This window comes from Dipodomys spectabilis, unplaced genomic scaffold (assembly GCF_019054845.1).
Source record: "Dipodomys spectabilis isolate Male_0828 unplaced genomic scaffold, ASM1905484v1 ptg000002l, whole genome shotgun sequence".
In the NCBI taxonomy this organism is placed as follows: Eukaryota; Metazoa; Chordata; class Mammalia; order Rodentia; family Heteromyidae; genus Dipodomys; species Dipodomys spectabilis.
In genome coordinates this window covers 57,215,384-57,227,022 of record NW_024870679.1, presented here as the reverse complement: position 1 = coordinate 57,227,022, position 11,639 = coordinate 57,215,384, and the positions used below count along the sequence as shown (strand labels likewise).

Genomic DNA, 11,639 nt, shown 5'->3' with positions numbered 1-11,639 from the left:
GAACCGGGCGGTCTAGTACGGACATCCGCTCACCTAACCCGGGCGGGGCAGAAAAAAAAACCGGCTGGCTGGCCGGCAGGACCCGGATACCCGCGAGGTAAAAGCAGCCTAGAGTTTGCTCAGGAGGAAAGGCCTCGCCCCTCTCCTCCCAGGCCCCTCCCCTCTCCTCCCAGGCCCCTCCCCTCTCCTCCCAGGCCCCGCCCCTTCCCTCCCGGGCCCCGCCCCCTCACTGAGGCAGTGCAGGCAGCGACGGCGCCCGCTTTTTACGACTGGCCGGAAAGCAGCCGCGTACAGCCTGAACAACATGGGGGTAAGGGGAAGACAGGAGGAGGCGGCCCGCTTCCCGGGGCAGCCGGGCTGGAGGGATGGCGAGGATGTCGAGCTCACCGCGGGGTGGGGGAATGAAGAGTAGAGGGGGGCTGGCGTTGAGAGGGAGGAAGGCCGAGCCCGGGTGGGAGGGGCGGGGTGGTCAGACTGGAACTCCTCCCCTCAGAAAATCGCGCTGCAGCTCAAGGCCTCGCTGGAAAATGTCACCAATCTGCGGCCGGTGGGCGAGGACTTCCGGTGGTACCTGAAGGTGAGGCGGGACATCCGGCGGCAGTGCCCCCCCCCCCCCCCCCCAGCCTTCAGGGCCTTAAGATTGGGAAATATTTCATGTAACAAATGTTCCGATTTTTTTTTTTTCTGGCCAGAATATTAGATTTATTGGTTAATCTTTAACCAAAAGCCCTGGAACTCATATTTCCCCCCCTATGTAACTATTTCGTGATGTGTAAACAGACACCAAAATGCTTCTCAAAGAGACTTTGCAACTATTTAATGTGAATAAATTCAGCTCTCTTAATTGGTTGATCTGGTTTTTTATTTTGTGCATGACCCACCCTTATTTCCCTTCCTCATACTGGAAAGCCCGGTACTCCAGTGACACAGTCTGCCAGGGCCCTCTTCTGAATAGTGTAAGATCCTTCTCTGTCCTAGATCCCAGAAGTTCTGCTTTGTACCTTAGTCTAAATCTCAGCATCCCCCCACACCCATCAAAAGCTCTTATATTTCAGGAAGTTACCCTTGACCACTTTTATTCCAAATATTTTGAAGCCTGAGTTCCAAGGTTTATTTGGGAGTCAATTTCTTTTTTCTTCAGTTAGATAGTCTGTGAAGGAGCAGCAGTGATGAATAATTAAGTCAGGGACTAACTGAAAGCTCTTAACCAGGCAACTTAGCTAGAGTAAGGGTCCTGTTTAGGCCCTTTCAGTACTGCATAAGCCTTGAATCCTCAGCCAGATAGAACACATAAGAACAGTGACTCAGGCTGGGAAGGTGGCTCAGTGGTAGAGCGCTCACCTTGCATGCTTGAGGCCCTGGGTTCGATTCCTCAGCACCACATAAGCAGGAAAAAAAGCGGGAAGTGGCGCTGTGGCTCAAGTGGTAGAGCGCTAGCCTTGAGCTGAAGAGCTGAGGGACAGCGCCCAGGCCCAGAGTTCAAGCCCCACAACCGACCAAAAAAAAAAAAAAAAAGAACAGTGACGTTTGCCATGCCTGGAGATAAGTCAGATGTCCTTGTGGGGGCTGATTGTAAATGTGAAGTAAGTGACAACAAGAAGGTACAGTAGGCTTCTGCCTGCTTCCCATTGTCCTTATCCTGCCCTCAGTGTCTCCCCAACGAAGCCAGCTGCTTTACTAATACCCTTCTTTTCCCCAAGATGAAATGCGGCAACTGTGGTGAGGTTTCAGAGAAGTGGCAATACATCCGGCTGATGGTAACTGTCCTTCTACCCTGTCATCCCCCCAGCCCCCCCCAAAAAACCCTCTAGGTGGGGATTTGGGGAAACTGGTTCTCATCTCTCCAGTCCCCTGGACCTCATTTCTTGTGGTTTGAGGGGCAGGTATCACTGATCAACATGGTAAACAACATACCTGTGGGATGTTGGGCAGAGTTCCCAATTAAGAGAAAGACCTTTTCTCCTTCTCAGGAAGCCTTCCCAAGATTTTTTTTTTTAAATGTTCCCTGGAGTTTCAATAGAGGGGTTTGCAGGTCATAAACATGTGCTCTACCACTGAGCCACATCCCCAATCCCAATCCCCAGGATTTCTGTCCTTAGCAAGTCACTTACCTCTGTATCTTGATCTCTTCGATTTGGTAATAAATGATGGGTTGGGATCTCCTGAGGTTTCTGTGATTACTTGACGTGTGACTAGAGGTTCTGTTTGCTTCTTGCCAGGACAGTGTGGCCCTGAAGGGAGGCCGTGGTAGTGCCTCCATGGTCCAGAAGTGCAAGCTGTGTGCTCGGGAAAACTCCATTGGTAGGTCTGACTGTGATTACTGAATTATGCCAGGCTGGCCCACAGCTTCCTGGTGCCAGACTGAAAGCAGGGTGGACTCAGGTCTGAGATACTAAAGCTTACATATGGCTATCTCTCTTACCCAAGGCCACATCTGGGTACTTGGGTGTGGCCAAAGCAAGGATTCAGGTTAACCCTGTCTTCTTTTTATGTTTCAGAGATTTTGAGCAGCACTATCAAGTCTTACAATGTAAGTTTGTTGCTATGGTGGGTTAACACTAAAATGAGGGCCAGGAGACCTGAGTTCTAGAGACAACTGCTGTATTAGAACGATCTGCCATAGGATATTGTCACTTGTGTTATTTTTTAAACCTTTTGTTTGTTTGTTTATTTTAGGCAGGTCTTATTATGTAGCCCAGGCAGTCCGTGAACTCAGTCTTCTTTTCTCATGGTCCCAAATGCTGTGATTACAAGTGTGTACTGCCATGCCTTGCACATTATTTAATTTACTTAATGGTTCATTTGCTCAGTCTATCATTTTATTTAATATTCACTTAATGCTATTTTAGTGCTTTTATAGAAGTGCTGGGCTCAAGGGGCCTCTAGCCCAAGGTAGCCAATATTTCCATGGCTGAGAGCATCTCCCTTATCTTCATTCAGTGAAACCCTGGTTGGGACTGTCTCTTGGTGCATACTTCCTGGAGAGTACCAATACTATTATTAGTTAGGTATCACTATATAGCAAACTCAAAGGCAGGGGTCTATTTAAAGAGCAGTTATTTGTATTCACCCATTCCTTGTTAGCTGTTTATTTAAAATATCTGAATTTTAGGCAGACACTGGTAGCTCACACATGTAATCCTAGTTACTGTGGAGGCTGAGATCTGAGGATCACATTTCAAAGCCAGCCTGGGCAGGAAATTCTGAGACTTTTTTTTTTTTTTCTGGTCGTGGGGCCTGAACTCTGGGCCTGGGCATTGACCCTCAGCTCTTCAGCTCAAGGCTAGTGCTCTATCACTTGAGCCACAGCGCCACTTCTGGCTTTTTTCTTTTTTTTTTTTTGTTGGGAGGTCAAATTTTGGAGTCTTTATTGTAGAGCCAGTGGACTGCAAAAGGCCAATTACAAAGATCTGCAGCCTCGAACAGGCTGCAAGCTTTTAACGCAAAGGTCATATGTTGGGTGAAAACCAAACCTCAACAAAATACTATACATAAACTCAGCACTAAGACTGGCTTTTTTCTTTTTGCTTATGTGGTGCTGAGGAATAAAACCCAGGGCCTTATGCATGCAAGGCAAGCACTCTTATCACTGAGCCATCTTCCAGCCCCCTAAAGAGAGAAATTAAATGAGGGCCTGCCCTAAAGTCAGTCAGAATGTAGTAGAAGGTAAAGAACAACCAACGAAAGACAAACCAAGTACTCGACACTTGGTTGAAGTACAGTACCTGATTTTGTAGTGAATACAGAACAAGAGTGAATGGATGTATGGCACTTGGGTGACCTCTGAGCACGTTGGTAAGCAGGCGTGAACTTCCTGACTACTCACCCCTCCAAGAAATGCCCTCCACACACATCCCATTCCAAAGGCCTTCAGGGCTCCCTTAAAGAAGTCTATGGTTAGCAAAAGGCTATGGCTAACTAATCATGGTGGTGTAGGCAGTCAGAAGGCTGAGGCAGGAGGATCTGGAGTTCAAGGTCAGCCTGGGCTACATCGCAAGACCCTGCTTTGGGGAGAGTAAGAGACAGAAAGGGTAAGGAGAGGGAGAGGAGAAATATAAATGTTTGACTTTGGCTGAGCTCAGAGAATCTGGAGGTTTCATAGCTTAACACTTTCTTATATTTTTGATATTATAAATTTTATCTCCCATTTATCAAGCACAGAGTGGGGACCTGTGCTGGCTTCTATGTATGTTCCAGATTCTCACAATAAACCTGTAGAGGTTTCTTAGCTCCTATTGACAGTTTAGAAATCTTACACTCAGAGGAGAAAGCCAGGCAGAGCCCAGCCCAGCCTCATGTTCGTACAGACCCCACAATCCACACTCTTCTGCAGCAGCCATGTCTGCAGAAAGTCTTGTAGGGAACAGTGCTTCAGAAGGGAATGAGTTGTTCCTGATCCCAGTCCCAAATGGCAGGAAGCATAGTAGTCACAGGGTCATCGTGAGGGCCCACTTGAGCCTATCTCCTCAATATACTTCCTTTCTAGGCAGAAGACAATGAGAAATTCAAGACAATAGTAGAGTTTGAGTGCCGGGGCCTTGAACCAGTTGACTTCCAGCCCCAGGTGGGTGTGTTTCCTGTCTAGAGAGGATGTGTAGAGAGACAGCAGAACTTTGCTTCCAAAAGAAACTGGACTAGGACTTCTCCTTTCTTTCTCCCCCCTCCCACCCTGAGGATTTAACCCAAGGCCTTGTGCATGATGCTAGGCAAACGCTGTGCCACTGAACTACACACCAGCCCTGAATTTCTTCCTAGGAAAAGTAATTGTCAACTATTAAGTGCCTACTATATGCTGGGCACCATTCCTGTCACTTTTACATGTAACACCACTTAATCCTCTCTGTAATGCTGAAGGGATCTATTCTGTTTGTCAGATAAGGAAGGACCATAGAGGTTTTACTGCTTGCTCAGCTTTACAGTTAGTAAGCAGTGTGCTATAATTTGAACCCAGCTTGGTCTGACTCCAAGCCAGTGTTTTCTTCTTATTTGTGCAACATTCACCTCCCATCAAGTCTATGGGATAAGGCAGAAATGACCTTGGCATCCCCATTTCATCAATAAGGTAATGCAGGTCCAGGAAGAGGAACACTATTTCCAGAGCCCTTCAACAAGTCTGAGTAGTGGCAGAGGTTACCCCACTTCTGCCTTCTGGTCTGGGGCTGTAATTTGGACAATCTAATGCAGTCCCAAGGCAGCATCCAAGTCTTGGAAGTCATTCTAGAACAGCTGCCCACCCTGTATCTCTGTCCTTTGTGGCAAAGGCTTTGCTGGAAAACCCAGCTCCCCACACAATGAGCATATGCCAGCCTGGTGCTACTTTTCCCCCAGCCTAACTGCTGCCTTCTTGTCTCCTACAGGCTGGCTTTGCTGCTGAGGGTATGGAGTCAGGAACAGTCTTCAATGACATTAATCTGCAGGAGAAGGTATGAGACCAAGGACCCTGGGGGGAGGTGATACCAGAAGGCAGTAGTGAGGTACTCTTTCTTATTATCCCTGACTTGGTAAATGACCCTGGGCATAGAGTGCTTTCTGGGTAAGGTACCTGGTGGGACTTACCCTTTTGGTGAACAAGGCTTATCAGTGGAGAGCTGGCATCTTTGTGCTATGCATTGGTGATTTTGCCCTTTTCATGGTCCCCAGTGTAGTGCTGAAGTGCTCTTCAGGTTGGTAAGCACAGGAAAGTTCAGTGTGCCTGACATGAAGTATGTGTTCTGTAAGCTTTGTTCAGGTAGGAGTTACAGTGCTGTTGGCTGTGAGCTCATTGTTAATGAGTCATGTAGATATTGATATTGATATATACGTATATAATTACAGTGGATTTTTTTGGGGGGGGGTTGTAGTGCTAAGATTCAAACCAAGGACCTTAGCACATATTAGGCAAACTCTACCACAAAGCTACATCCCCAGCCCTTTTAAACAACGTATCTTTTTTTAATCTATTCTTTTTTAAAAATTGTTATTATAAAAGACATGTATGGGGGCAGGGGGAATGGTAGAAAGTGAGGGGAGGGGTAACACTGTTCAAACAGAAAAAGAAATGTACTCATTACCTGACTTATGTAACTATAACCCCTCTCTGTGCATCACCTTTACTACAATAAAATAAAAGTGATGTACAGAGGGCTTACCATTTCATAAGTCAGGTAGTGAGTACATTTCTTTTTGGACAGTGTCACCCCTTTCTTCACTGTCTCCCAGTTTTCCCCTCCCGTCCCCACCCACAAGTTGTCTATATGTCTAGTGAGTACCACTGCTGTGTTTACTCACCCTTTGTCCTTCCAGTTCTGTGTTCTCCCTCCCAAAGACAGATAATGAACTGAACAAGACAAAAAGAAAACAAAAACAATTTTTTAACCTCTTGTTTCCATTTCTTGGAGTTCATTTTGATAAATATCACTTTATACAATCAGAGGTACATAGGCACTGCACCTTTATGTTTCTCCCCTAAGAGTATCCTCCTTTGGTCTAACTGTATATGAATGCCTGTAGTCCTATATGATTTATTATGTCCTGATGTATTTTAATCTAGCTCCCACATATGAGCGATAACATGTGCCATTTGTCTCTCTAAGCTCGGCTTACCTCAGTTGGTTCAGTTGGTTCTAAGTCCACCATTTCCCTGCAAATGACATATATTATTCTATAGCTGTGTAGAATTCCATTGTGCATAGGTACCACACTTTTTTTTGACCCACTCATCTATTGCAGGGCATCTAGGCTGTTTCTGTAACTTTAAACAAGGTATCTTTAAATATTAAGAAATAAAAGTCAACAATTATTAATTGATGAGTTGATGAAAATCTTGTGACCAGCTCACGGGAACCTAATCTTGCATTACCCATGGCATTGGCACAAGTAGTTGCTAATTTAGTTTTTGTGGTAGAGCTTAACAAGTGATCATCAGTGGTATGGACATGTTCTGCCCTGTATGTAGAAGTGTTTTGATCTGGCCTTGAAAGGAAAAAGGACAGCTGGGTTGTGTTTGCATAGCATTCAGTAACAACAGGAACTGGCATTTACTAAGCTTCTCTTTGTAGCACTGCTTTACCACGTGTTTTCCTCATTCAAGTCATTAATATTCAGTCTGAGGTCCATTTTTGCCCCACCTCCCTCATATTTTATTTTTTTTTAAATAAAGGATAGAACTGAGGCTTCAAGGAGTGACATGACTTGTCTGTGGTTACAAACTGACCATGCTGGAGCTCAGGCCTGAGCGGTCTAGCTCTGCCAAGGGTCATGCGTGTTCACAAATAGCTGAGACCATGCTGGGCCTCATGAGTCCCAATTGTCCACCCCACTGTGCTTTCCTGCTTTGAGAGGCTAACTCTGCCCTCTTACCCCATAGGACTGGACTGACTACGATGAAAAGTCTCAGGAGTCAGTGGGGATCTATGAGGTCACCCACCAGTTTCTCAAGTGCTGAATGCTTCCTGCACACTTGTCCCTAAGAACTGCGAAGAGACCAAGTGCCCAGGCAGCAACACCCAGAGCCTAGTCCCTCGGTTCCTTGCGCCCTGGTAGTTGCATTAAGTCCTCCCAATCCACATGCCGGGCTTTGTCATGGTTCCCAGATCCCACCAGTGAAGCCCTCACTAAGTCCCCGTGGTGCATGAAGATAGAGCAAAGGAGCAGCCATGCCCTCGACAAATAACTATGTACCCTGAAGGTCTTTGCCTTTCCACAGTTTAAAAACCTGTGACTGATAGAATTTGCAAAATACATAGGAATACACAGCTTCTAAGGGCTCTCGGGCTCTTGATCTAGGAGCAGGTCAACCCAGAGGATAAAAGGCATCAGAGCCAGGGGCAACAAAGATAGAAAAACTTCCTTCGCTCTTGGAGTGAGTGGTGAAGATATCAGTCAAGACCCTCATATCTTATAGGCCTGAGATCTTCACACAGTAAAACAAAGTTGTTTGCTGCAGTGAGAAACCAGGGAGCTGCTGTTTGGAAAGTGTTGGGTTCTGCTGAAGACTTTTTTTTTTTGAGGGAGGCTGAGTCCTGCTATATAGCTCAGGCAGGCCTCTAATTCACAACCCATCTGCCTCCGTCTCTCAAATACTGGGATTACAGTGTATACCACCATAGCCAACAGAGCCTAGAATTCTTTGGAAATAAACATTATACCTTTGCTTCATGTGTATGTGTGTATATGTTTATATGCCAGTACTGAGTCTTGAAAAGAGTTGTTTTTTTTTTTTGTTTTTTTTTGTTTTTTTTTGGGGGGGGGGGAGTCCGGTCGTGGGGCCTGAACTCTGGGCCTGGGCGCTGTCCCTCAGCTCTTCAGCTCAAGGCTAGCGCTCTACCACTTGAGCCACAGTGCCACTTCTGGCTTTTTTCTTTTTGCTTATGTGGTGCTGAGGAATCGAACCCAGGGCCTTCAGCATGCAAGGCAAGCGCTCTACCACTGAGCAACCTTCCCAGCCCCCTGAAAAGAGTTTCTTGATCTTGGATTTTTTGCTCAAGCCTAGCGTTCTACCACTTGAGCCACTTCTGACTTTTTGCTGATTAATTGGAGTCTCTCAGATTCATCTTCCTGTGCTGGCTTTGAACTGTGATCCCCAGTTCTCAGCCTCCCGGGTAACTAGGATTATAAGTGTGAATGACTGGTGCCCAGCTGGTTTCATACTTTTTGAGAATGGGAAAAGTCTGCCCACCCCTAAGCTGGCTGTGAGATTTCAGCAAGGGGTCCTCCAGTTTCAGACAAAGCTAGTGTATCCAAAGATTTGAGGTGTCTGCATTGCCCTCTTTCAAGTCCAGCAGCCACATTTCTAAGTTTTTCTTCATCTCACAGCAGAGCTTCCTCAGTCTTCTCCCCACGAGTCCTTCACCCTCCACTGGGTCCAGTCCACTGCTTTGCCTGGAAACAAATAATTTAGGAAACTCCAGGCTGAGGAAGAAACCTTTCTTGTTTTAAATCACTGAACAGTACTAGCCAATGTATGTTATGTTCATAAATTAAACTCTAAAGGGATCTCAAGGTTTTCTGTATTTTTAAATTATACTGTAAATTATTTCAGAAAGTAGGGAAACCTAAGTAGTCATTCACAGAATAAAGGAAAACAAAATAGACTGCAGAAAAGGCGCTCAGTAAAATTCAGTTCCCATTTAGAAATGAAGTATAGACAAATCTTAGCAAGCTAGGAAATAAAGGGGGTGACTCTCCCTCAAAGAAGGTATTTATTGCTGAGTGTGGTGGCACACATTTGTAATCTCAGCACTTGAGCAATAGAGGCAAAATGATCTTGCCTCTTGCCTCTACATAGCAGGAACCAATCTCAAGAAGGAAAAAAAAAAAAGGCAGAGCTCAAGAGATTAAAGCTTGTGGCCCACTGGGGATTGAAGTTCCAGAGACACCATCTCAACCAATGGCTAAGAGAGGTGGTGCATATACACAAGTAGGAGAATCTCAGCCTATTCATAAAGTGAAAGCTTGAAAATAACCAAGACAAAGAGGCTGGAGGTGTGGCTCAAGTGGTACAGAGCCTGTCTAGCAATTGTGTGTATGGGAGCAAAAGGCAGATAGCCTAGAGCAAGTGCTATGCTTTGTAAATGATGGAAAACTAGATGTAGCCCAACGCTCGCTTGTAGCTCACACCTGTAATCCTAGCTACTCAAGAGGTTGAGATCTAAGGATCGCAATTTAAAGCCAGCCTGGGCAGGAAAATCCATGAGACTCTTATTTCCAATAAACTACTCAGAAAAAGTCAGAAGTGGCACCATGGCTTAAGTGAATGTGCTAGCCTTGAGCACAGAGAGGCTCATGGACAGCCGAGGCCCTGAGTTCAAGCAAAAAACAAAAAAACACCAAAAACCATATGTGCTCCAAGATTGGGAAAATGGGAATGCCTTGGATCACTGCTGTTCATTGCACTGGAGGGCACACTGGTGTGAAAATACAATTAAAAACGAAGATGAAAGGATTAAAAAAAAAGACCCAGTATTTTACAGATTATGCTTCTCCATTAAAGTCCAAAAACATTAGCAAGTGCTAGATTTAAGATCAATATATAGAAATCAAATTGCTTCAATATAGTACTCATAAGCAAATTACAATTCAAGAGGAAATACCATGTATAAATGTAATCAACAGTTACACTAGCACTGTAGCTCACTAATGGGGTGCTGACCCACTTCCAAATGTGTATAGTTCCCCAAACTACTAGATATTAACCAAAGAGATTATTAGTTTAACGGAGAAAACTATTAAGCTCTCATGAGAGGTCCTAAAGTTTTAGATTTATAATGTTAACCTTTTTTGGCAGTACTGGGGGCCTTGCACTTGTTAGGTAGGTGCTATACCACTTAAGCCAAGTTCGTAGTCCTCTTTTACTTGTTTTTCAGATAAAATAGTGTGTTTTTGCCCAGGGAAAGTCCTGGCACCTAGTATTTGTTGAGATGGGAGGGCCTAAGTTTTTTTCCCAGACTATCCTTAAACTGCAGTCTTTCTGATCTGTACCTCTCAAGTAGCTGCAATTATAAGTGAGCCACCTTGCCCAACAAGACCTACTTATTGCTGGTGGATGCAAAGACTTGATATATAGATGGTCATTTTCAACAAATTTGTATTTATTAAATTGCAATAGAAATAGCAACTTTGAAGAAAGTCAAAGAAACTTTCACACAAGTGGGAGACATCACCTACCACATATCATACTATGCCAGTAAAACAACAGCCCTATAGCGTATTGGTGCTGTCACCACAATTATGCCAATGAGAGTAGATTTGTATATGAAAAATTATTAATAACATGGTGTTTCAGATCAGTGGGTTCTTTATTAATTCATTGGTAAATAGTGCTGGGCAATTACTAACTTGGTACAACAAAATAATGTTGGAACCCTACTCTACATACAAAAATCTACTTCAAGGGTGAGTATGCTTCCGTGCTATACTATATTGGAATAGAATATTCCTGGGCTCAGCAAACCCTAGGCAGATGCCTTCTCTATCAGCCTCATTTTCTCCACTTGAAAAATGAGGGCACCATCCTCTGTGTCCAAATGGCTGCTTGTCTGGACTCTGCCCTTTATCACGAGGCCTAGATACATGTACTTAAGTGATGAATAAAAGGTACTTCCTTGGGACCCCCTCCAGGACAGCAGTATCCTGTCAGGTAGAAGTTAGAAGATTGGGAGAAAAGATTAATGACTATGGGATTTCTTTCTGGGAGAAAATCAGATAATGTTCTAATTGTATGGATGGTTATTTAGCTATACATGCACTTTAAATAAGGAGACTCAGGTATGTGAAATATACATCAATAAAGCTGTCTGGGCTTGTTTAAGACATAAGCCACATGATATATACCAACTTCCATTTGAGAGTCCTAGCCTTGAAGAGAAGCCATTAGTCTTCTGAGAGGCTGGTGGGCTGTGGGTCTAGCAGTGTGCAATACCTGTTTAGAGGTTACAGGGAAAGCCACCTGGACAAAGCCTGATGACTTCCTGAAGAGCTGCCTCTGGAATGGGCTGCTCCAGGGGAGCAGCAGGCACCAGCTGAGTACTCTCCTGAGCTGTGAGGCCAGCTGGTGGAGATTGTGATTACTAGAAACCTAGACAGACAGGAACATGATAGAAAGGGAACAGAGCAAGTTACTGCACTTAAGTGTTTTCAGCTGAGCACCCCCCAGCCCATGT

At 44.9% G+C, this 11,639-nt stretch overlaps 1 protein-coding gene across 1 annotated transcript; it reads left to right on the top strand.

Moving 5' to 3' along the window:
- The first annotated feature begins 224 nt into the window (after positions 1–224).
- Czib (CXXC motif containing zinc binding protein) lies at positions 225–8,138 on the top strand. The gene is made up of 8 exons (XM_042675985.1): positions 225–310; positions 494–577; positions 1,701–1,757; positions 2,220–2,301; positions 2,499–2,530; positions 4,487–4,564; positions 5,358–5,423; positions 7,346–8,138. Exons 1-8 carry the CDS (start codon positions 305–307, stop codon positions 7,421–7,423), a joined length of 483 nt encoding a protein of 160 aa, XP_042531919.1. The 5' UTR covers positions 225–304; the 3' UTR covers positions 7,424–8,138.
- The last annotated feature ends 3,501 nt before the right edge of the window (positions 8,139–11,639 follow it).